This window comes from Salvelinus alpinus, chromosome 23 (genome assembly GCF_045679555.1).
Source record: "Salvelinus alpinus chromosome 23, SLU_Salpinus.1, whole genome shotgun sequence".
Taxonomy (NCBI): domain Eukaryota; kingdom Metazoa; phylum Chordata; class Actinopteri; order Salmoniformes; family Salmonidae; genus Salvelinus; species Salvelinus alpinus.
The window spans coordinates 26,900,738-26,925,949 of NC_092108.1; the positions used below are offsets into that span (position 1 = coordinate 26,900,738).

A 25,212-nucleotide genomic window follows, 5' to 3' on the forward strand; every position below is an offset into this window, starting at 1 on the left:
TGCTACTGATCTCGGTTTAATTTGGAAATTGGTGTTGGGAGGACAACGAACACGTGGGTCTTCTTCTTGGTGGTTTAATAAAGCACGGCTCAATGCTTTTCACTAGATAGGGAAACATCTTTAATCCAGACTACAGAAAACACCATTTATAACCCCCGGAATGAGCCCTCTTTCTTTCTTTGCTTCCAAGGCCTTGTCTTGTCATCCCTGAGCTTGGCTAGCTGTGCGGCACGTACTGCACCATTTCACGCTCCAGAGGAGCTGTCTCCTCCAATCAGGTGCCCTACCCGGCCGGTACGGCTTCCTCTTCCTCTTCTTGCTGTCGTCGGCCCCCTTGGACTTGTCTTCTGCTGGCTCTCGCTCCGGGCTCGAGTCAGACTTCCCCTCGCAGTCCAGAGAGAGGTCCGTCTCTGCGAGTGAGTGAATGAGTGAGAGGTGATGAGCAGACAGACAAGGGGCAGTACCCAGCAGTCTGCAGACTGGACCAACAGACACCCCCTGCCCCCAAGCAACAGCACCCAGGGTCAATTCAATTTCAACTCCAGTCATCTTCAAGAGATTAACCTAATTGAACTTCTGGATTTTTCCATTTTGGGAATTTACCTCATAATTAAGTGCACCCCCAACTCTACCCCACCACCTATTCGTCTGCTGTCAAGAGTCATGTGAATTTGAGAATGTGAAGGACTATTGCCATTTCAGAGGAAAGGTGCTTCTTAATCCAGGACTAGTGTTAATTTGTGTACAGGAAACTGGTCCATAGTGTTTTCTGACAAGCTTGTTGTATTTAAAGTCAGGCCCCTCTGGTTACATTCTCAAGACAATCAATGACAATGTCTAAACTGCATATGTTTTGTAAAAGTGCCTTATTTATTGTTTTGTTTTTGCTGTATACTGAGCTGGGGGTAAGATCCATTAAACTATTGTGAAAAAAAATCAATAAAGTCAAGCACCTCTGTGGTCCTCCATGTCCTCGTCCCGGGAGTGTTCTGACAGCAGGTCCAGGGGGGCCTGAAGCACTGCTACACTATTCTGGTTGATGATCTTCAGCTTCAGCTTGGGCTTGGGTTTCCTACGCCGCGACGCAGGGGCCGACAGGCTCTGGAGCTGACACCGGCCCGACTCCGTCAGACACACACCGTCCTGAGTGTACGTTCTCGCCAAGTCTGAAAGGCACAAGCACACACATCTCACACGGTTATGGTAATGTATGATGGCCCTAGATGAACTGGAATGAATGAATGTACTGGATTGTCCAAGTTGATTGAAAGTCGTTTTCAAGATATGTAACCTTTGCATCATATGATGCTGTGTTTGCATCATACAGTGATGATTTCTGTATTTTGAAAGTTACATATCTTGAAAACTTGATTGCTGACAAGCAAAATATGTTGGGTCTATGTCAACAATGGACCAATAAAACAAATACCAAAAGATAGTTTTTGGGTGGAGTTTTCCTTTAAGTTGAAGAGTTAAAAGGCCACTCTGAGATGAAGATCTCTCAATCGACAAGAAATGTCTAGAAGAAATATCTAAAAATACAAAAGGCAGACAGACGTATGTTCTTCTTACCCATTTCTTTAGCCTTTGTGACAACTTGCGTCATAACTGCCGGCTCAATGGAGTCTCTGGCCTTGGACACTAGTGCTGTTGATGCAGTGGAGGGACACAAAAGCCAATGATTAATTGGCTGCAGCCTGCAAGGCTCAGATACAGTAGCAAGGTTTCAGAAGGCTATACTCTAGGTAGTAGTCCTTACCCTTGGAGGTCTTGTGGACACGGCACATGGTGCAGTCAAAGCTGCTGTCTGCTGCTTTCTCCACGTCCTCTTCCGCATGGAGACCCTGGCAGGAACCATGGATCCATCTATGGGAGAGGAAGAAGAGGGAGAAGAGGTTGGGGTTACGACAGAGGGACAACGGGGTTGGGGTTAAGGGTACCATAAAGGGGCAGGGGGAGAAGGGAGTTGGGGTTAAGGGTACCATAAAGTGGCATGGGGAGAAGGGAGTTGGGGTTAAGGGTACCATAAAGGGTTGGGGCAGAAGGGAGTTGGGGTTAAGGGTACCATAAAGGGGCAGGAGGAGAAGGGGGTTGGGGTTAAGGGTACCATAAAGGGGCTGGAGTAGAAGGGGTTTGGGGTTAAGGGTACCATAAAGGGGCAAGAGGAGAAGGGGGTTGGGGTTAAGGGTACCATAAAGGGGCAGGAGGAGAAGGGTGTTGGGGTTAAGGGTACCATAAAGGGTTGGGGTAAAAGGGAGTTGGGGTTAAGGGTACCATAAAGGGGCAGGGTAAGAAGGGGGTTGGGGTTAAGGGTACCATAAAGGGGCAAGAGGAGAAGGGGGTTGGGGTTAAGGGTACCATAAAGGGGCAGGGGAGGAAGGGGGTTTGGGTTAAGGGTACCATAAAGTGGCAGGGGAGGAAGGGGGTTTGGGTTAAGGGTACCATAAAGGGGCAGGGGAGGAAGGGGGTTTGGGTTAAGGGTACCATAAAGTGGCAGGGGAGGAAGGGGGTTTGGGTTAAGGGTACCATAAAGGGGCAGGGGAGGAAGGGGGCTGGGGTTAAGGGTACCATAAAGGGGCAGGGCTAGAAGGGTTGGGGTTAAGGGTACCATGAAGGGGCTGTAAGTCTCTGATGTGACAGACTGCACTTCACATGAAATGGTGGTTAACATGTCAATAATAATATAATAATAAGATAATAATAATAAAGACATTTGGCTGGTTGGAGAGGAGCCCACCTGTCGCATTGGCGGCACTGCACCACAATCTCGCCCTCGCTGTAGTCCTGGAGACAGAAGGGGCACGTTGCCAGGCTGGCACAGGGGGCGCACTGGGTGTAATTATTCTGCCACTCACACCTCCGGCCTGGCGAGGTGGCACCACACTGAGTACAGGACACACACCTGCAGGAGGGCACAGGAGAGGGAGTGAGGACAGGTGTCAATGAAGAGCTGAGTAGTACATTCAGGTGGTTGTACACTAAGTACAGGGCATTGAGAAATAACAACTCAATCAGTCATGGAGAAAAAGGAAAGGTTTTTCTGTGTGAGGGGACGGCAAATAATCAAGTTTTGTTACTGGTACTTTGACTTTTCACTTACATCTACAAATATTGATGTTATACTATATAGGCAATAGGGGGCCATTTGGGACACAGCCATGTTATAATAATAGGAAGAGGTTGAAGGCAAGCTACACACCATTTGCACTTCCAGCTGTCCTTGGGAACATTCTGCAGCGGAGGGTCCAGGCAGTAGGTGTGGTAGCTGATGTCACAGTCGTCACACAGCAGCAGACGGCCCGGGTCGGTGGCCTGGCCGCACGCTTCACACACCGTACACTCCAGACAGCGCCAGCCTTTATTCAACAACACCTTGGTAATCTGGGATGAGGAGAGGACAGGATCAGATGGGTTGTGTGAGGATATTGGCAAAAGTCCACATTGCGTGCGCTTGTCTCAGTAAAACAGTCCTATAGTAATGGACATTGATATATCGCTGTCCAGCTGAGCTACACTAAAGAGTTTTGTTTGCAGTAATTGGCAGCATTAAGATAGAAGGATAGAAGCAACTTGAGCCGAGCGTCATCTGATTACAGAGTTAACATGGCCCGTTTAATCCAGCTGACACTCACACACACTGAATCAGTCATATCCAGGTTAAAATCTAGGCTACACAATTCAAAGGATTTGAAATCAGTAGACAATTAACCCTGAGCCCAATCATAACTGGAGTTCCCATGTTTCCTGTTCTTATGTAGTATCAATCTTCAGGAAGACCTCAGAGTGGCTCTGCCACTGTAAGGGATGGGGGCCTTACCTTGATGCCAACACAGAATGGGTGGTAGCACTGCCCACACTGGGCACAGGCCAGGAGACGACCCTCAGCACCCAGACCAAAACTCCCACACACCACACACATGTCCTGAGAGGGAAACAAATGGAGTTTACATACAATAATAGAGATTCAAAGTTCCACTGTACTAGGGTAAGAGGGAATAATTGAATGATTGTTAAAGGTACAGTGAATGTATAAATTGTGTACGAATACACATGCCCACCTGTTTCAATGTGAAACTGTCGTTGCTGGAGAATATGACCACAGTGTTATGCATGGCATTCTCCTCTTCTTCCTTTACCTGGTATGGTGATTCCATGGAGGTCACCTGCATGTTATGAAGCATGATGCACACATTCACAGTCAGTATGGATTGAGGAGGATTGTGTCCCGGTATGAGAAAAATGATCCTCTGATTTCTTACCAATAATACAGGGGTATAGCCTACATCTCCATAGGGCTTAATTATAGGGTATGTCCTAACATTTGATTGTCTCACAGCACGTGAAGACGACAGCATCACAAGACAACGCCAAGATATAACTATTGATTAGCATTAGACTGCGACACTAATGCTCTGTCAATACCCTTTGCTATTGAGTAACATGCCCACTGGGAGGACTGTGTTTTTATGTTGCAGTCTTTACAGCTAGAAAATAATCTGGTCTGTTTACAATACACACCAGGGAACCTAGGACACTAATGGATAAGGGGTAAATAAAACAGTGCTTTGCCTACCAATTCATTGTAATGAATTAGTGTCAACTAAAGTGATCAGGTTGGTTGGTGTTGGTGACATAGCCTACCCCCGGGTTGACTGTGGGACTGGCTCCGTTCTTCCCCCTGGCTCGGCCCCGCCCTCCTCTGCCCGACAGCCCCGCCCCTCTGGGCCGCCTCCTCCCAGGGAAGCCTGACCCTCGACCCTGCAGACAGAGAGAAACACACACACACACCTTAGTACTCCTTCTTAACTAACACACACACAAAGAGAAAACACACACACACATACTCACACACAGCACACGGAGAGAAACGCACACAATTGCACAGATCGCGCTCAGTCTCACACAGAAACACACGCGCGCGTCCTGGCTTGCTAGACCTGAGCGATGAAGTCAGCTTAATTAAAAAGTCTGCCATAGAGAACCTTTCCTACAGCCCACTGTGTAGCTGTGAGGCTGCTGGCATCTAGTGAGATAAGACTGTAAAACAGGAAGAACAGCTCGGTCTACTTCCACAGAGGTAATGACATTTCCCCTCCAGTGTTGTTTGCTTGGATGGTAGGTAGTAGAAGGTTGCTAGTGCAAGCAAAGCCTACGCACAGACAAGAAATTGTTTGTTTGGCAAAAGTCCAAACCTAAAAAAATATTAGAATCGCCTTTCATTCAAGGTACAAATCATAAATTGATGCAGGGGGAAAAGCAGTAATTTCTGATTCAGGAGAGAAGAAAATGTATTCAACTAGGACTACTCTACATTCTAGAACTGTTCAGAGCATAGGCTGTCCAGTGGTGACAACACAAAACCCATTTAATCAAATAAGCCCTGTTGACGTTTTGATCTTTCTCAGGCCTCTCTCTCTCCTGCAACATTCTGTGAGGCAGCCTTTCTAACACAAAAGAGTCCAGGCTCTCTGTCGAGGCTCTCTGTCGAGGCTGTCGACGGAGGGCCTCTAATGTTATTCTGGCCATTTGAGCTCCATTATGCTGTCAACACATTTCCGGTGCTGGTGGCTGGTTGGGCCTAATCACGACTGTCAAACTGGGGTCTACTTTCCATGAATCTCCCCCCACCATCCAAATCTCTCCTCCGATCACCCCATTTAGCTCCAGACCAGTCCCTCCCAGCCCCCCAGCCATCTGACGTCCTGATTGACACACAGTATGGTGCCATTTAACCTGCCCTGGACCCCTGCTAAGACCCAGCAATTACCACCTCACTTAGAGCCAGAGCTTGTGACGCTAATGTCACCATGGCGACAGATTGCAGTATCCACTTGGGCAGGCCCACACAGCCCACTTAATAAAATCCCCATCTCCACCCTGTCCCAAACTTACCCACAAATGTATGAATCAAACAAAACAACAAACAAACTAAGAAACAAACACAGATTAAACCTTCCGCCTTAGGCTTCAAACGTAGGCCAAGCTATAGCACCATGCTTTGGGTTAATGTTACATGTGCAAAGCTTAGCAAGGGATTGTCTCTGGCGGATAAAAGTTAGGTATTTTGCCATTAAGGGGGAGTTGTATTAAGCTACTATAGGTTCACATCCACCATTCCCCTATTAGCCTCTCACTGTGAATTCACCAGTCTCTTCTCCTCTGGTGAAGCATTGATAGGTGAATGATGGATGATTAATGATTAATGACGAAAGTTCATCATTAAGATAGTGACATCAATCATCACTCCGCCAGTGCACTTCACAAAGCCTAAGCGGTAAACAGGGGGCTGCCGTGGCATGGCCCTGTGGTGGTTCTGGTGGTCTCCAGAGAGAGAGCCATGGTTCTTTACCACTCGGATGCTCCACCCGGGGCTACCGCAGCCGGAGGAGAGCTGCCTGGTATTTGAGACGTCCCACCCCTCTGGCTGGTCTGGGGACCAGGAGGGAGAGCTCACACTGCTATGGGGGCTCCCATGCCATGCGCCCTAAGGTAAAGGTAGGGGGGGTCGGGTTGGGGGTGAGAGAGTGGGAGAGGGAAGGAAGGAGGGAAGGAAGAGGGCGACAAAATGCAGCAACTTAAAAACCAAGCCAGCGATGGTGTAAACATAAGAGACAGTGATGTTAAAGATGCAGTGAGTTTAAAAAAAGGCTAGTGGCTGAAGAAGCGTGCTGGGACAATTCAACACACCCCAAGTAAAAGCAGAGTTAATGATTCGGGGTGTAAAACCAGGATGATATGATGCACATGATGCTTTATATATTGAAGCCAATCCTAGAGATCTCATGCATATAAGTTGAGGCATGATTGGAGGGAGACATTCAGACAGCATTTGCATGGGTTAAGCAGAATTGTGTTAGTCGGCACAGCAACCTTGAGTTCACACAGCACAGCAGCATTCGCCAAGGTAACAGCACCGTGTAACAGCAGCAGGAGGAGGAGCAAGAGACCTCAGCATCCTCTCGCCATGGCAACTCCGTGTCACTGCCTCACTCATACCACTGGCTTTTTGACAAAACAACGCCTGGTTACGTCAGGCAGCACGACTGACAGAGCATGCCTCCTCGAGACAGAAGCATGCTAGACTTGAAGACACTAAATCTGACTGTACACAAGATTGTACTGTATTAAAATTTCCACATTAGATATCCTCCAGGCCTGAACTAACAAATTAGTCTAAGTCTACACCCACCGTTTATTTAAGAAATAGGATATATCTGGAGAGAAAAACACAATGTTTCAAAGCTTAACTCTCCTCAGTCTCAGAATCATCCATAATATATCATAGCCATGGGTGTGATTAATATCCCAGTTCTAAACACATAAGATTTGTCCCAACCTGCATACAGTGTCTCTGACTAGTGGCTTGATGAAAGTGGAATGTGCTTAACAGAACCCTAATGAAAGGCATTCAAGGGAGAATGCACAAGACATGTACTAGGATTTCCATGGAGAGGGCACACTAGTCTAGGACAGGTGCAATTGAATTCTTGATGTTATACTGTAGGCTTGTATATAGGCTATATGGATCTATAAAAAGTAGTGTGCTATTACTGTTTATGTATGTTGGCAGTGTGTTCCTATAGGGCTGTGGGGCAGTGCGTGTGTCTGGGTGTGTACGCGCAGTGTGGGTCAGAATGAGCAGACAAAGTGAGAGAAAGTATGGTAGATTATGTAGAGGGGGGGGGGGTAAAGTGTGTGAAGGTTCTTGATGAGGGTGTTTGCATATGGCCTAAGGAATACAACTCTATAAGCATTCTCATTCTGCACAGTGTGACTTTTAGAGTCCAACAGACCAAGTGAAAACTGAGGGGAAAGGGTGAGAACGGCCTTGATCTCTGCTGATGATACAGTTATACGTCAAACGCAACAGACACAATGGTTCTCAACTGCCACCACTGGCAAGTTCTCCGGGTTAAGTGTTCTCTGCAGCTGCAACACTGAGTCAAGTTACCACTCTGGGGCAGAGCATTCAGAATGCTTCTCCACCTCTCATCATCAGATACGTACACTCACCCACACAATGACCAAACAGAGGATCAAAGGCATAAAACAATTACTCTAGGGTTTTCAACCCGGGATTATACATGCTTTTTGACAATATAATAAATACAGACCTATGTAATACATAAATAAGTAATACATAATTAAATAAATAAGCAAATAAGAGATTCTAAAAGAGATGCTGTAGCTCTGGGATACCGCATGATTACCCTTGAAATACTAAGAATAACACACCCACCACCCACCCAGCACCACCAATGTCTTACCTGCTTCACCCTGGGTCTGCCTGGGGAGAACTTCCTCTTGGAGATGGCTGGCTTGCCCATGCCAATCTTAGGGGTGAGTGGTATGAGGGTGGTGGAGGAGAAGCTGCTGCCGTTTTCCCCCAGGGTAGGGTGGGGTTGGTGGGGCTGGGGAGGCTGCCTGGGAGAGGGACCCCTGTTCCTAGGGGAGGAGTGGGTAGGGGAGGCAGCCATCTCTGCCAGTCTTTCCATAGATGTCTTGTAGGGCTTATCATTGATGGGGGGGCTGAGGCGGGAAAGGTTAGGCTTGCTCTCAGTCTCAGGGGTGGTGTCCATCTCTTCCAAGGCACAGGCCACCGTCGAAACCCCATCAGTCAGAATCCCAGACATTTGTTTCTCCCTCCAAGCCTCCTTCGCTGCAGTCTCCAGACCTGAAGGACCTTCAACCTGTTCCACTTCTGAAGGCTCAGAGGCTGAGGCCTCCATGGGTTCTTCCTTGATGGTTACGGATGCAGTACTAGGTTCTTTGGTGGTGGTGGTGGTGGGTGGGGTCAAGGCCTTGATGTTCTCTGTGCTGGGTCTGGGTTTGACCACCCTCTTTTCAGAAGAGGGGTCTGTGTTTGCTGACTTGGTCATTCCTGTTGTCATATCCTGTGGCTGCTCTGGCTCTGCTAGAGTCTGGGTTGGCAGATGTATGGGCTGCTCAGGCTCCTGCTTGTTCAACCTGGGAGACTCAGGTTTTGAAGTGATCAGGGTCTCTGCTGCTGGTTGCATTTCTGAGAAAGTAAACAGAGATCACAACACAGGTCAATATAATGTAATCATGGAAACCAATCAATGATAAACCAGAATGGATGCACAATACAGGCTAATGTAACACTAATATGTCAAGCAACAGAAGTTGCCTAAACTAAGCTGGTGTAGGGCCTATTCAAAAATGACTACCAATTATTGTGAGCAAGTGGAAATAGAAGTACAGGAAGAACTATACATTGAAAGTAAAGCTAATATTTGGCTATAGTAATGGATTACGGTGGTGGTGAGACCTACCTGTATGTAATTGGCCCCGGTCCTTGTTGACAGACACCTCAGTCTCTTGCTCCACCCCCTCAACAGCAGCAGCTTCCACTGACACACCTAGGAGAGAAGAAGGGAATGAGAAAAACCAAGCTGCCATCATCGACTGTTCATATGGCCAGACTCAGCCTGTTACATAACTACAGATTATCTGGGAAAGATTAGAGTCATAATTTTCATCTCAGGATATGGACATAATTAAACATTAATGGAATTAAAATGAAAAAGTGGGTGACAGAGCGAGAAAGAGCAAAGTGAGAGCGAGAGAGAGGCGCGAGTGAGAGGTGAGAGTGAGGTGAGAGTGAAATAAATAAATAAATATTAGAGGGGGCCAATACAGGTGGAAATATTATGATGCCCAGCAGGCTTATTGGCAGTGAAATTAGTCAGTTTATTAAACATTTTGTATTAAACTCTCTTTTCCTGCCAACTTCGTGATATCCAATTTCAATCCAATTACTATCTTGTCTCATTGCTGCAACTCCCCAACGTGTTCGGGAGAGGCGAAGGTTGAGTCATGCGTCCTCCGAAACATTACCCGCCAAACCGCGATTCTTAACACCCACCAGCTTAACCCGGAAGCCAGCAGCACAAATGTGACAGAGGAAAAACTGTTTAATTGACGACTGAAGTCAGCCTGTAGGTGCTCAGCTTGCCACAAAGAGTCGCTAGAGCGCGATGAGCCAAGTGTAGTCCCCCCCGGCCAAACCCGGGCCGCCCTATGGGACTCCCGGTAGCGGCCGGTTGTAACACAGCCTGGGATCGAATCTGGGTCCGAAGTGGCGCCTCAAGCACTGCGATGAAGTGTCTTAGACCGCTGCACCACCCGGGAGGCATGGAATGAGTCAGTTTTAACGGTGCATTATTTCAAATCACACCCTAAGTCCCAACAGCCAAAGTGGCATAGCTTTTGATTTGTAAATCCAAACCTAGCTAGCAGCCTTTGATTACGGTGGCTGTCCCACGCTCACACACTAAACCGAACCACTGAGACTGGCATATTTCCAGCCAAGTGCCCCACAAGCAGTGGAGGCTACTGAGGGGAGGACGGCACATAATGATGGCTGGAATGGAGTCAATGGAATGGTATTAAACACATCAAATGTGGTATCCATGTAGTTGATACCATTCCATTGACTCCATTCCAGCCATTAATATGAGCCGTCCTCCCATCAGCAGCCTCCATCGCCACAAAGTAATCCATTACCAAATAATCCATTACTAAATAATGAATCTGTCACATAAAAATACCAAATTTTCTCATGGCAAAGACATCAATCTAGGCCAACACTGGGTAGGAAGACTTTATTAACTCAATATTAGCGGAGGTTAACGGTCCTGAGCTGCAGGCTATTAAACACTTCAGGTGAGCTACCGCACACTTCAAGTCAACTGTGGAGAACAGACCTTGTGGTGCACACACACAAGGCAAGCAATTTTGGCCCAATCAAGCAACGTAGTATTCTATGGACTGTGTTGCAAAAAAAAAATTTGTCATTGCATTCTTGAACATTCTCCGGTAGCTCCTCACATCTATCTTGAGAATTCATGATGGCAACTTGGCACAATGAACTACAAACACTTTTCCCAACTTCCCATGTTGTTACTATTATCCAAACGTAGGCCATGTGAGCATTTCTGCTGGCTGGGGAAGGGCTAGGAATAACCATGACAAACGGCTACATATCAGGGCTCTGACCTAGAGTTGTCGTCAGGCCAGAAAATTCGAGCCCGGTCTTATCCAACCCCGGTGAGCTTAAGCCTGAGCCCAAGCCTGGTCCGACACAGAAATGTAATGAGCCCGAACCCGAAAAAAATCCTGATTACTAGAAAACAACGTATTGATTTAAACTGGTGTTGAGAACAAGGTTTCAGAGGCTGGCAGCAGAGGCAGGCAGCAGCGTAGACGAGGAAACAGCCCTAGTCTTAGAAAAGCAAGGAGAGAGGAAAACTCACATTAGGCCTAGTTATGATCAACTGAACAAAGAACATATTGGAATAAATTAGGCTAATGCAATTGAAGGCATGTATCAAATTGTTGTTTACTAAAACTCCCAAAGTCATATCCAAGCTTAATAATCAATTTAAAGCAATAGCCATGTGTTGTAAACTTGATCATTTCGGGCACCATTTTGATTGGGACAACGCCATCACGCTGTTCTGAGTATAAGATAAGCATGGGGACTCACTTCATTAATCAATCAATGTCAGATTTTATTTTCACTGAATCTCCATTTGGCAACAATTTTTCTTAGGCTGGGAAAATGTTAGCTAAGTTGAGGTGAGTGCTCATGATCATATTTAGTCTAGTTTGAGCAGTACTGATTAGCACATTTTGATAGCATGTTATGTAGCTTATAGGAAAATGTCAGCCAAAACTATCTTTTGGTATTTGTTAAATTAATCCATTGTTGATATAGTCCCAAAATGTTTTGCATTTTGGCATTAAAAGCCTGTGACTTGTCTGATAATCAATTCATGTGATTTTGTTTCACTGAATCTCCATCTATATTTGGTTAATTGATCTCTGGCTGGGAAAGTGACGGTGGTAGTCCCTCCACATTGTAAAACTGTTGCTCTGCTAGCCGCCACTCACCGCCTGACCCACGAGCACTGCACAATGCAGAGGACAGTAACACAGTGAACAAAATCAAACTCCTGTTGCAAATATTAGTTTAGTTTAATTCACTAATAATAAGGCTTGTGTCGATGAGCCCGGACATGCATGCAATAAGTTAGCTAGCTAGCTAGCCAAGTAGATAGCTATGTGACCTGTTAGCAAAGATTACAATAACTAACCTATTCATCTGTGGTGTTGCTAGCTAACTGTATTAGCTACATCGTGGGGTATTGGCTGTAGATTTGTGAGATTTGTTTTCTTCTTTATTTCATTTTCAATAAATTAGCTAAAATGTAGCTACTTAAGAACCTTCCTGCAAGTTTATGGACCAAGAAAGCTGTAGATCAGTACGTGTTAGTGGTGCGCGGGTCAGCTGTTTGTTCCCCCACACCAGCCACAATTGCTAAATAACCAATCCGCAACCACCCGACAAAGGGAAAATCGTCATCTCTGCTTCTTTTGCAGAGCAAAGACGTTTAGGGACCGGAGAGAAAATGCAATAACAAAAAAATTATAAACTGGAAACATTTTTTGGTGTAAAATTTCCTCCGGTTGAAAGGAAATAGAAAGCTGTGAAAATGAACCAACATGTTTCTGATAAAATGTCATGTCGGGTTGGATGCATATTTTATGTGCTTGAAATCAGTGGCGGTCAGTGTAGGTGCACACAGGTCGAGAGACAAATTTGAGGTGACAGACAGCGACACATGGACGTAGGATGTAATAAATGGACGTTTAATAAATATTTTTCAACAGAATCAGAGGAATGAATACACCTCTGATAACGCGTAAACACACAGCCACGATGTATTCCTTCTCACATCCATGCGCTCTCCTCCGCTCACTTCTTCCCTTCGCTTGTGGACTTCAATGCTATACTAGATACAATCTCTGATCCTTTGATTAGGTGGACAATGTCAGTTAATGCTGCAAAGAAAAAGCCAAATCTCAGACTGGCCAATAAAAAATAAAATATTAAAAAGGGCAAAATAACACAGACACTGGACAGAGGAACACTACCTAGAAGGCCAGCATCCCGAAATTGCCTCTTCACTCTTGATGTTGAGACTGGTGTTTTGCGGGTACTATTTAATGAAGCTGCCAGTTGAGGACTTGTGAGGTGTCTGTTTCTCAAACTAGACACTAATGTACTTGTCCTCTTGCTCAGTTGTGCACCGGGGCCTCCCACTCCTCTTTCTACTCTGGTTAGAGACAGTTTGAGCTGTTCTGTGAAGGGAGTAGTACACAGCGTTTTATGAGATCTTCAGTTTCTTGGCAATTTCTCGCATGGAATAGCCTTCATTTCTCATAACAAGAATAGACTGACAAGTTTCAGAAGAAGGTACTTTGTTTCTGGCCCTTTTGAGCCTGTAATTGAACCCACAAATGCTGATGCTCAAGATACTCAACTAGTCTAAAGGCCCGTTTTATTGCTTCTTTAATCACCACAACAGTTTTCAGCTGTGCTAACATAATTGCAAAAGGGTTTTCTAATAATCAATTAGCCTTTTAAAATGATAAACTTGAATTAGCTAACACAACGTGCCATTGGAACACAGGAGTGATGGTTGCTGATAATGGGCCTCTGTACGCCTATGTAGATATTCAATTTTTTTTAATTTTCCAGCTACAATAGTAATTTACAACATTAACAATGTCTACACCGTATTTCTGATCAATTTGATGTTATTTTAATGGACAAAAAAAATAGCTTTTCTTTCAAAAACAAGAACATTTCTAAGTGACCCCAAACTTTTGAACGGTAGTGTATTTCTCCACTCCTGTTCCCGAGTCAAAATGTACATCTGGTGTAGAATTTTAGTGCAGGAAATTCTTAATACTGTATGAGTTAATATTAAACGGAGAGGTTCACCAGTTTTGAATGTTATATGGCTTTTGTAAATCTCTGAGTGATGTTCTATCGATTCCCTGGATCATTTCATGTGTTCACGTGAAAGTTATTGGCGTTCAAGCAGGCAGAAATCCTTCCGGTGTGACGTATTTGTATTTATTAGGCAGCAGCTACTCTTCCTAGCACTGTGATAAAGTTGCTCTCGCTACATTGAAGTTAATAGGAATACGACTTTTAGATCACGAAAACGTCTATAATATATGTCAGATTTCAATACTAGCCGATGTCATAACTCGGGAGGATGTCTTCTCTCAAATGAGCCATTTATCATATTTTTGCAATTCATCCCAAAGGTGTTCGATGGGGTTGAGGCAAGGGCTCTGTGCAAGCCAGTCGAGTTCCTCCACACCGATGTCGACAAAACCATTTCTGTATGGACCTCGCTTTGCGCACGGGGGCATTCTCAAGCTAAAACAGCAAAGAGCCATCCACCAAACTGTTGCCACAAAGTTGAAAGCACAGAATGGTAATTGTATGTTGTAGAATTAAGATTTCCCTTCAATGGAACGAATGGTTCTAGCCTGAACTATGAAAAACAGCTCCAGACCATTATTCCTCCTCCAGCAAACTTTACAGTTGGCACTATGCATTGGGGCAGGTAGCGTTCTCCTGGCATCCACCAAACACAGATTTGTCCGTCGGACTGCCAGATGGTGAAGCGTGATTCATCACTCCAGAGAATGCATTTACACTACTCCAGAGTCCAATTGCGGTGAGCTTTACACAACTCCAGCCGACGCTTGGCATTGCGCATAGTGATATTAGACTTGTGTGCGGTTGCTCGGCCATAGAAACCCATTTCATGAAGCTCCTGACGAACAATTTTTGAGCTGACGTTGCTTCCAGAGGCAGTTTGGAACCCGTTCTGTGAGCTTGTGTGGCCTACAACTTCGATGCCTGAGTCTTTGTTGCTCCTAGACGTTTCCACATCACAATAACAGCACTTACAGTTGACTGGGGCAGATTTAGCAGGGCAGAAATCTTACGAACTGACTTGTTGGAAAGGTGGAATCCAATGACCGTGCCACGTTGAAAGTCACTGAGCCTCTTTAGTAAGGCCATTCTACTGCCAATGTCTATGGAGATTACATGGCACTGTGCTTGATTTTATACACCTGTCAGCAATGGGTGTGGCTGAAATAGCCAAATTCACTCATTTGAAGGGGTGTCCACATACCTTTGTACATATAGAGTATGTATAGGGGTAAGGTGACTAGGCAACAGGATATAAGATAAACAGAGTAGCAGCAGCTTGTATGTGAGTGGGTTTACGTGTGTAGTCAGTGTGAATGTATGTGCAAATTATGTGTAACTGAGCAGATGATGGAGGGAGTGTGTGTGTGAAGGGCCCTGTGAGAGAAAGCGCAAAACAAAAATAAAAGGTCAATAAAGATACAAGGTAAACTCAGTCCGTGTAGCTATTTTGTTAGCTATTTATCCGTTTTTTATTTAACCTTTATTTAACTAGGCAAGTCAGTTGAGAACAAAGGCTCTCCAGAGGGTAGTGAGGTCTGCACAACGCATCACCGGGGGCAAACTACCTGCTCTCCAGGACACCTACACCACCCGATGTCACAGGAAGGCCATAAAGATCATCAAGGACAACAACCACCCGAGACACTGCCTGTCCACCCCACTATCATACAGAAGGCGAGGTCAGTACAGGTGCATCAAAGCTGGGACCGAGAGACTGAAAAACAGCTTCTATCTCAAGGCCATCAGACTGTTAAACAGCCATCACTAACATTGACTGGCTGCTGCCAACATACTGACTCAAATCTCTAGCCACTTTAATAATAAAAAATGTGATGTAATAAATGTATCACTAGTCACTTTAAACAATGCCACTTTATATAATGTTTACATACCCTACATTACTCATCTCATATGTATATACTGTACTCTATACCATCTACTGCATCTTGCCTATGCCGTTCTTTACCATCACTCATCCATATATTTGTATGTACATATTCTTTATTCCTTTACACTTGTGTGTATAAGGTAGTAGTTGTGAAATTGTCAGGTTAGATTACTTGTTAGATTTTACTGCATAGTCGGAACTAGAAGCACAAGCATTTCGCTACACTCACATTAACATCTGCTAACCATGTGTATGTGACAAATAACATTTGATTTGATTTGAAATTATTATTTACAATGACGGCCTACCAAAAGGCAAAAGGCCTCCTGCGGGGACGAGGGCTGTGATTAAAAATCTTAATAAAAATATAGGACAACACACACATCACGACAAGAGAGACAACACTACATAAAGAGAGACCTATTGCTTGGGGATAGAAGCTGTTCAAGAGGCTGTTGGTGCCAGACTTGATGCACCGGTACCACTTGCTTTTTCGGAAGCAAAGAGAATAGTCTATGGCTTGGGTGGTTGGAGTTTATAACAATTGTACTGTTCTTCCTACCACACCACACCTGATATAGATGTTCTGGATGGTAGGGAGCTCGGCCCCAGTGATGTACTGGGCTGTCCGCACCACCTACTGTAGAGCCTTGCGATCGAGGGAGGTGCTATTGCAATAACAGGCAGTGATGCAGCCAGCCAAACTGCTCTCAACGGTAGAGCTGTAGAACTTTGAGGATTTGAGGGCCGATGCCAAACCTTTTCAACCTCCTGGGGGTGAGGAGGAGCTGTCGCGGCTTCTTCACGTCTGTGCATGTGTGTTTGGACCATTTTAAGTCTTTAGTGATTTGTACACCGAGGAACTTGAAGCTCTCGACCTGCTCCACTGCAGCCCAGTCGATGTGGATGAGGGCGTGTTCGCCCCCCCCGTTTCCTGTAGACCACCATCAGCTGCTTGGTCTTATTGACGTTGAGGGAGAGGTTGTTGTTTTGGCACCACACTACCAGGTCACTGAACTCCTCCCTGAAAGCTGACTCATCGTTGCCAGTGATCAGGCATACCACTTTCGTGTCGTCAGCAAACTTGATGGTGTTGGAGTCGTATGAGCCTACGCAGTCATGGGTGAACAAGGAGTACAGGAGGGGACTAAGCAAACACCCCTGTGGGGCCCCTGTGTTGCGGGTCAGTGTGGCCGAGGTGATTGAGATTGCGTCATCTATGGATCTGTTGGGGTGGTATGCAAATTGGAGTGGGTCTAGGGTGGCTTGGATGGTGGAGTTAATATGTGCCATAACCAGCTTCTCAAAGCGCTTCATGATTACAGAAGTGAGTGCTACTGGGCAGTAGTCATTGTGGCATGAAGCCTTAGAGTTCTTGGGAACAGGAATCATGGTGGTCATCTTAAAACATGTGGGTATTACAGGCTGGGACAAGGAGAGGTTGAACATTACCATATATATGTCTGCCAGCTGTTCTGTGCATGCTATGAGAATGTGCCAAGCTGCTTACCTATTGCAGATTCAGTCTTCCCAGCCTGGTGCAGGTCTACAATTTTGTTTCTGGTGTCCTTTGACAGCTCTTTGGTCTTGGCCATAGTGGAGTTTGGAGTGTGACTGTTTGAGGTTGTGGACAGGTGTCTTTTATATTGATAACAAGTTCAAACAGGTGCCATTAATACAGGTAACGAGTGGAGGACAGAGGAGCCTCTTAAAGAAGAAGTTACAGGTCTGTGAGAGCCAGAAATCTTGCTTGTTTGTAGGTGACCAAATACTTATTTTCCACCATAATTTGCAAATCAATTCATAAAAAATCCTACAATGTGATTTTCTGGATTTTTTTCTTCTCATTTTGTCTGTCATAGTTGAAGTGTACCTATGATGAAAATTACAGGCTTCTCTCATCTTTTTCAGTGGGAGAACTTGCACAATTGGTGGCTGACTAAATACTTTTTTGCCCCACTGTAGGACTTGCAAATTCATATTCTCTCCCTCCGTGTAAAGAAATTAGACTGCAACCACAGCCCACACAACACACACACCGGGTACCAAGAGGCAGAACAGAAAGAAGAATGCCAAACCAGCAGTGTTTCCCTGTCATCGCTCACTTTGTGATTGACAGGCGCCTGTGCTATCAATAGATCTCTAGAAAATGCACATCGTTCATTCTAGTGGGAGAGAGCTCGGCAGACTTTTCTGACTAGCGAATTGAAAAGTAGCCTACTTAATTTAAGTGGGAAAAGTACCCTGCTGAAAATGAGCAATCGGCTATATAGCCGACAGCCGGCGCTTGTGGAAAACTCTGCTGTCTATCATTAGAGTCATGATAAGCCTGCTGTTAGGTCTGGAATTAAAATGGATTTTGGGGGAGTTTGTATCATTTGATTTACACAACATGCCTACCACTTTATTATTGTGAAACAAATAAGTCAATACTTTGTAGAGCCACCTTTTGGAGCAATTACAGCTTCAAGTCTCTTGGGGTATGTCTCTATAAGCTTGGCACATCTAGACACTGGGATTTTTCCCATTCTTCAAGGCAAAACTGCTCCAGCTCCTTCAAGTTGGATGGGTTACGCTGGTGTAAAGAAATCTTTAAGTCATACCACAGATTCTCAATTGGATTGAGGTCTGGGCTTTGACTAGGCCATTCCAAGACATTTAAATGTTTCCCCTTAAATCACTCAAGTGTTGCTTTAGCAGTATGCTTAGGGTCATTGTCCTGCTGGAAGTTGAACCTCCGTCCCAGTCTCAAATCTCTGGAAGACTGAAACAGGTTTCCCTCAAGAATTTCCCTGTATTTAGCTCAATCCATCATTCCTTCAATTCTGACCAGTATCCCAGTCCCTGCCGATGAAAAACATCCCCACAGCAGGATGCTGCCACCACCATGCTTCACTATGGGGATGGTGAGACGTGTTGGGTTTGCGCCAGACATAGCGTTTTCCTTGATGGCCAAAAAGCTCCATTTTAGTCTCATCTGACCAGAGTACCTTCTTCATATATTTGGGGAGTCTCCCACATGCCTTTTGGTGAACACCAAACGTGTTTGCTTATTTTTTTCTTAAGCAATGTCTTTTTTCTGGCCACTCTTCCATAAAGTCCATCTCTGTGGAGTGTATGGCTTAAAGTGGTCCTATGGACTCCAATCTCTGCTGTAAAGCTTTGCTGCTCCTTCAGGGTTATCTTTGGTCTCTTTGTTGCCTCTCTGATTAATGCCCTCCTTGACTGGTCCGTGAGGTTTGGTTGGCGGCCCTCTCTTGGCAGGTTTGTTGTTGTGCCATACTCTTTCAATTTTTTTAAATAATGGATTTAATGGTGCTCCGCGGGATGTTCAAAGTTTCAGATATTTTTTTATAACCCAACCCTGATATGTACCTCACAACTTTGCCCCTGACCTGTTTGGAGAGCTCCTTGGTGTTCATGGTGCCGCTTGCTTGGTGGTACAGACTCTGGGGCCTTTCAGAACAGGTGTATATATACTGAGATCATGTGACACTTAGATTGCACACAGGTGGACTTTATTTAACTAATTATGTGACTTCTGAAGGTAATTGGTTGCACCAGATCTTATTTAGGGGCTTCATTACAAAGGGGGTAAATACATACGAACCACTTTTCTGTTTTTATCATTTAGAATTTTTTGAAACAAGTTCTTTTTTTAATTTCACTTCACCAATTTGGACTATTTTGTGTATGTCCAGTACATGTAATCCAAATAAAAATCTATTTAAATTACAGGTTGTAATGCAACAAAATAGGAAAAGCACCAAGGGGGAGGAACACTTTTGCAAGGCACTGTACACCTACATTCTGAATATATAAGACCTCCCTGAATTCCCTCATCAACTGCCAACAAGAGCCCCAAGGTATCAATAAGACATTTGAATGGATGGTGCATACAGACAGAGTTCAGACTTGATGCAGTTTTATGGAATGAATATCGTGCCAAATGTATTGTGAACTTACAGCATGCATTTTGTATTTGTGTATCATGATCTGTACAAATAAGTACCAATCCACAAATGTAAATCACTTCCCACAAATGTAAATCATTTTCCACAAATGCAATTCACTATCCACAAACAAACACCCTTTGATTTGTATTTGTAAATCGATTTATTGCATTAGAATTTAGATATGAATTTTGGTATCGTCAAATCAGTGCCAAAAGTCAGGTGACCTAAGCACTTCCAAATATGGAGTTGCAGGTTTGCCATATCTGTCATGTTTGCGCATATCTCTCCTATATGAAAATCTAGGAGGCCCTTGGAAATGACCTGCAAATCAAAGGGTGTTTGTTTGTGGATAGTGAATTGCATTTGTGGATAGTGCATAGCTAAATTCTAATGCAATAAATCAGTTTACAAATACAAATCAAAAGGTGTTTCTTTGTGGATAGTGAATTAACTATAAATTAATGTACATACTACCTCAATGGGCCGACCAACCAGTGCTCCCACACATTGGCTAACCGGGCTATCTGCATTGTGTCCCACCCACCACCCGCCAACCCCTCTTTTACGCTACTGCTACTCTCTGTTCATCATATATGCATAGTATATAGTATAGTCACTTTAACCATATCTACATGTACATACTACCTCTATCAGCCTGACTAACCGGTGTCTGTATATAGCCTCGCTACTGTATATAGCCTAGCTACTGCTATTTTTCACTGTCTTTTTACTGTTGTTTTATTTCTTTACCTACCTATTGTTCACCTAATACCTTTTTTGCACTATTGGTTAGAGCCTGTAAGTAAGCCTTTCACTGTAAGGTGATTCTATACCTGTTGTATTCAGCGCACGTGACAAATAAACTTGATTTGATTTGGAATTGCATTTGTGGATTGGTGATTTACATTTGTGGACTGGTGATTTACATTTGTGGACTGGTGATTTACATTTGTGGACTGGTGATTTACATTTGTGGACTGGTGATTTACATTTGTGGACTGGTGATTTACATTTGTGGACTGGCGATTTACATTTGTGGACTGGCGATTTACATTTGTGGACTGGTAATTTACATTTGTGGACTGGCGATTTACATTTGTGGACTGGTAATTTACATTTGTAGACTGGCGATTTACATTTGTGGATTGGCGATTTACATTTGTAGACTGGCGATTTACATTTGTGGATTGGCGATTTACATTTGTAGACTGGCGATTTACATTTGTAGACTGGCGATTTACATTTGTGGATTGGCGATTTACATTTGTGGATTGGCGATTTACATTTGTGGATTGGCGATTTACATTTGTGGATTGGCGATTTACATTTGTGGATTGGCGATTTACATTTGTGGATTGGCGATTTACATTTGTGGATTGGTGATTTACATTTTTGGAAAGTGATTTAAATTTGTGGAAAGTGATTTAAATTTGTGGAGTGGTACTTATTTGTACAGATCATGATACACAAATTCAAAATGCATGTTGTGTTCACAATACATTTGGCATGATATTGATCCCATCCAGTTTCTCTCTGCATGTGTGAAACTGGAAGGGGCAGTGAGTGGAGTAGAGGATGTAGGGGCCAGATCGAGGACGCCTGACTTCAGAGCTAAAGCATCAAGTATAGCTTAGGGATATAACCCTTGGTGTTCAGCCTCAGGCCTCGAGGGAGGCCCCTCCACTCCAATCAATAGAGAGATGAAAGGCTGGTAGACCAAGTGCCCTAGAAGTTCTTTACCATCACACAGGCCTAATCCCCAGCCTCCCATCACACAGGCCTAACCACCAGCCTCCCATCACACAGGCCTAATCACCAGTCTCCCATCACACAGGCCTAATCACCAGTCTCCCATCACACAGGCCTAATCACCAGTCTCCCATCACACAGGCCTAATCACCAGTCTCCCATCACACAGGCCTAATCACCAGCCTCCCATCACACAGGCCTAACCACCAGCCTCCCATCACACAGGCCTAACCACCAGCCTCCCATCACACAGGCCTAATCACCAGCTTCCCATCACACAGGCCTAATCACCAGCCTCCCATCACACAGGCCTAATCACCAGCTTCCCATCACACAGGCCTAATCACCAGTCTCCCATCACACAGGCCTAATCACCAGCCTCCCATCACACAGGCCTAATCACCAGCCTCCCATCACACAGGCCTAATCACCAGCCTCCCATCACCAGCCTCCCATCACACAGGCCTAATCACCAGCCTCCCATCACACAGGCCTAATCACCAGCATCCCATCACACAGGCCTAATCACCAGCCTCCCATCACACAGGCCTAATCACCAGTCTCCCATCACATAGGCCTAATCACCAGCTTCCCATCACACAGGCCTAATCACCAGCCTCCCATCACACAGGCCTAATCACCAGCCTCCCATCACACAGGCCTAATCACCAGCCTCCCATCACACAGGCCTAATCACCAGCCTCCCATCACACAGGCCTAATCACCAGTCTCCCATCACATAGGCCTAATCACCAGCCTCCCATCACACAGGCCTAATCACCAGCCTCCCATCACACAGGCCTAATCACCAGTCTCCCATCACATAGGCCTAATCACCAGCCTCCCATCACAGCCAGCAGCTCACACAGCAGCATCACAAGAAAACAACACCACTGCTGCTTAGGACAGGAGCCCCCACACATACAAATAGGATTTCAAAGTTGTTCGCTCCCTTTCCTGTCTGTGTTTCAGTGTGTCTGTGAACGCGAGAGTGTGTGGTAAAGAAAGTAGCAGGGGTGTTTTAAACAGCCACGAATGTCGAGGCACAGACCCGTCGCTGTATTACTGCCTGGATATCCGTAGGGCTGGGCAATATATACAATTCATTCAATTAATTACAATTTATGTTTTTATGAGCGTTTATGTCCGCTTCTCATTTACATTTACATTTACATTTAAGTCATTTAGCAGACGCTCTTATCCAGAGCGACTTACAAATTGGTGCATTCACCTTATGACATCCATTTGTCTTTTTGGTCTCATGTTGTCTTTTTGGTATCGTTCGCTCCTTCTGTGCTGTGCACCTTCCCATTTACACCAGAGGTCTGTATATAATGACGAGATGCTCCACCCTTACAATGGGAGTTGTCCCAAAGGCAGGCCACAAGCTTAGTTTCAAAATAAGCGCATATGGCTTATTTTGGACAGATTTTGGCGAGCGTGAAACCTCCCGCTTCTCCTCTTTCTCCCAAGCCCCTCCCCTACCAATCACAACAACAAAGATGAGAGATCACTTCTTCCTCTCTGACAAACGGTTTCAACTCGCTATTTGCATTTGAGGTTTGGTCCAACAGAAGTCATATGGACACCACAACACATGGAGACATTCTTTATTGTAATAGAGAAGTTAACCATTCCAACCGTTTCAACTCCTCACATTTCCAGAAGAGCAGATACTACTAAAACGGATGAACCAATGAACATTCATTCTGGAAAATGAATGCTCAGTTTGTCGCACAATACGATACCACGTATGGCTACCAGCATTTTAGACAAATAAAGATTGCTATACTAGCTGTTTAGTGTGTGTTTTATAAACCTGCAAGAACCATATAACAATTATATAAGGAATTGGCAACTCATTCTGAGAAATAAGGTAGACCACTAGATTTCAACATCTGAACAAAGTGGACAGGCTATCATGACGTTGGAGACAGACAGAAGGGTCTATTCATAACAATTCAACTGTTTTGCCATGTTAGCAGAATTCAGAGATAGTGAAATTAAACCTAGATCTAAATTAACTAAACTTTAAATATAAATATTAGCTGGTTACTCACTAGCACGTGGGCTTGTGCTTGAGAGATGGTTTATGAGACCCGTGTTCATTTTCTATAATGCCTGCTACATATGCATTATGCATGGTTCTGGTTAAATCTGTAACAAAAAAGCACATTTTTATAGACGGACCTGAAAGCCAGATCAGTGATTAAAAAAAGCTATTTTGATCATGATTAAAACAATGTAATTATTAGTGGGTCTTATGGTTGTGGATGGAATATATTCAGCATTGGTATAATTACACAAACTCTGAATTCATTCCATTATTGCTGACTGTTTTAAATGCAGTGGATTTGACCTTTAACTGTATAACAAAGCTTATTTAGAGAAAACATATTTTCTTTAAATCAAGATATGTATTGTGAATCGCCCATAAGTTTGAAAAATAATATCAAGATATGAGTTTTAGGCCATATTGCCCAGCCCTAGTTATCTGTCATCATCAGCACTGCTCCCCTCCCTCCACCACATATTCCTGATCTGTCTGTCTGTGTCAGGTCTAGTCTAGACAGAGGGTGGACATCCAGGTTAGGTCCCATAGTAATTCCCTGCAGCTCATTCACCTGCTACAGCACTCTACCTCAGGCAGCCAAGCCACACAGGCCTGAGTGGATATGTACTGCCCCTCCTAGGGTCTGTATAGCAGGGTCACTCCAATCAGGGTCACTCCTTTCATGCTAGAGACGTAGCTTGCATAGCTACTACTATGTATGTGAGCAATAGGTTCTGTTGCCCATGGAAACTATTGAGAAGAGAAGCCTTGCTAAGGTATAATAACAGGGGAGGAATTTAGGAGAGGGGGGTGTTCAATAGAGACATTTTTTAAAAGGGAGTGAAATAGGGAGGTTCTAACTAGAGGTCGACCAATTAATCGGCATGGCCGATTAATTAGGGCCGATTTCAAGTTCATAACAATCGGTAATCGGCCTTTTTGGACGCTGATTATGGCTGATTACATTGCAATCCATGAGGAAACTGCGTGGCAGGCTGACCACCTGTTACGCGAATGCAGCATCAAAAGGACCTGTGGCTGCAAGGAGCCAAGGTAAGTTGCTAGCTAGCATTAAACTTATCTTATAGAAAACAATCAATCTTAACATAATCACTAGTTAACTACACATGGTTGATGATATTACTAGGTTACCTAGCTTGTCCTGCGCTGCAAATAATCAATGCGGTGCCTGTTAATTTATCATTGAATCACAGCCTAATTCAACTTTGCCAAACGGGTGATTATTTAACAAAAGCGCATTCTCGAGAGAAAAAAACACATTCGCTGCACAAAATGTACCTCACCATAAACATCAATGCCTTTCTTAAAATCAATACACAGAAGTATATTTTTTTTAACCTGCATATTTAGTTAAAATAAATACATGTTAGCAGGCAATATTAACTAGGGAAATTGTGTCACTTCTCTTGCGTTCAGTGCACGCAGAGTCAGGGTATATGTAACAGTTTGGGCCGCCTGGCTCGTTGCGAACTGTGTTTCTTCCTAACAAAGACCGTAATGAATTTGCCAGAATTGTACATAATTATGACATAACATTGAAGGTTCTGCAATGTAACAGCAATATTTAGACTTAGGGTTGCCACCCGTTCGACAAAATACGGAATGGTTCCGTATTTCACTCAAAGCATAAACGTTTTGTTTTCGAAATGATAGTTTCCGGATTTGACCATATTAATGACTTAAGGCTCGTATTTCTGTGCGTTTATTATAATTAAGT

At 44.4% G+C, this 25,212-nt stretch overlaps 1 protein-coding gene across 6 annotated transcripts in view; it reads right to left on the reverse strand.

The window, feature by feature from the left end:
• The window catches only part of LOC139550687 (histone-lysine N-methyltransferase 2C-like), a 121,744-nt gene that overhangs the window by 33,625 nt on the left and 62,907 nt on the right, over nt 1–25,212 (reverse strand). For 4 of the 6 annotated variants that reach the window (XM_071361751.1, XM_071361752.1, XM_071361750.1 and 1 more), the window contains exons 12-23: nt 9,294–9,380; nt 8,268–9,019; nt 6,350–6,484; nt 4,642–4,758; nt 4,059–4,163; nt 3,818–3,922; nt 3,200–3,381; nt 2,738–2,902; nt 1,760–1,866; nt 1,573–1,647; nt 954–1,166; nt 288–410 (exon numbers count right to left, since the gene is read on the reverse strand). In XM_071361751.1, the coding sequence (XP_071217852.1) occupies nt 288–410; nt 954–1,166; nt 1,573–1,647; nt 1,760–1,866; nt 2,738–2,902; nt 3,200–3,381; nt 3,818–3,922; nt 4,059–4,163; nt 4,642–4,758; nt 6,350–6,484; nt 8,268–9,019; nt 9,294–9,380 (2,166 nt within the window). The remainder of the gene's footprint in view (nt 1–287; nt 411–953; nt 1,167–1,572; nt 1,648–1,759; nt 1,867–2,737; nt 2,903–3,199; nt 3,382–3,817; nt 3,923–4,058; nt 4,164–4,641; nt 4,759–6,349; nt 6,485–8,267; nt 9,020–9,293; nt 9,381–25,212) is intronic. The other 2 variants (XM_071361754.1, XM_071361753.1) reach the window with 2 other exon arrangements.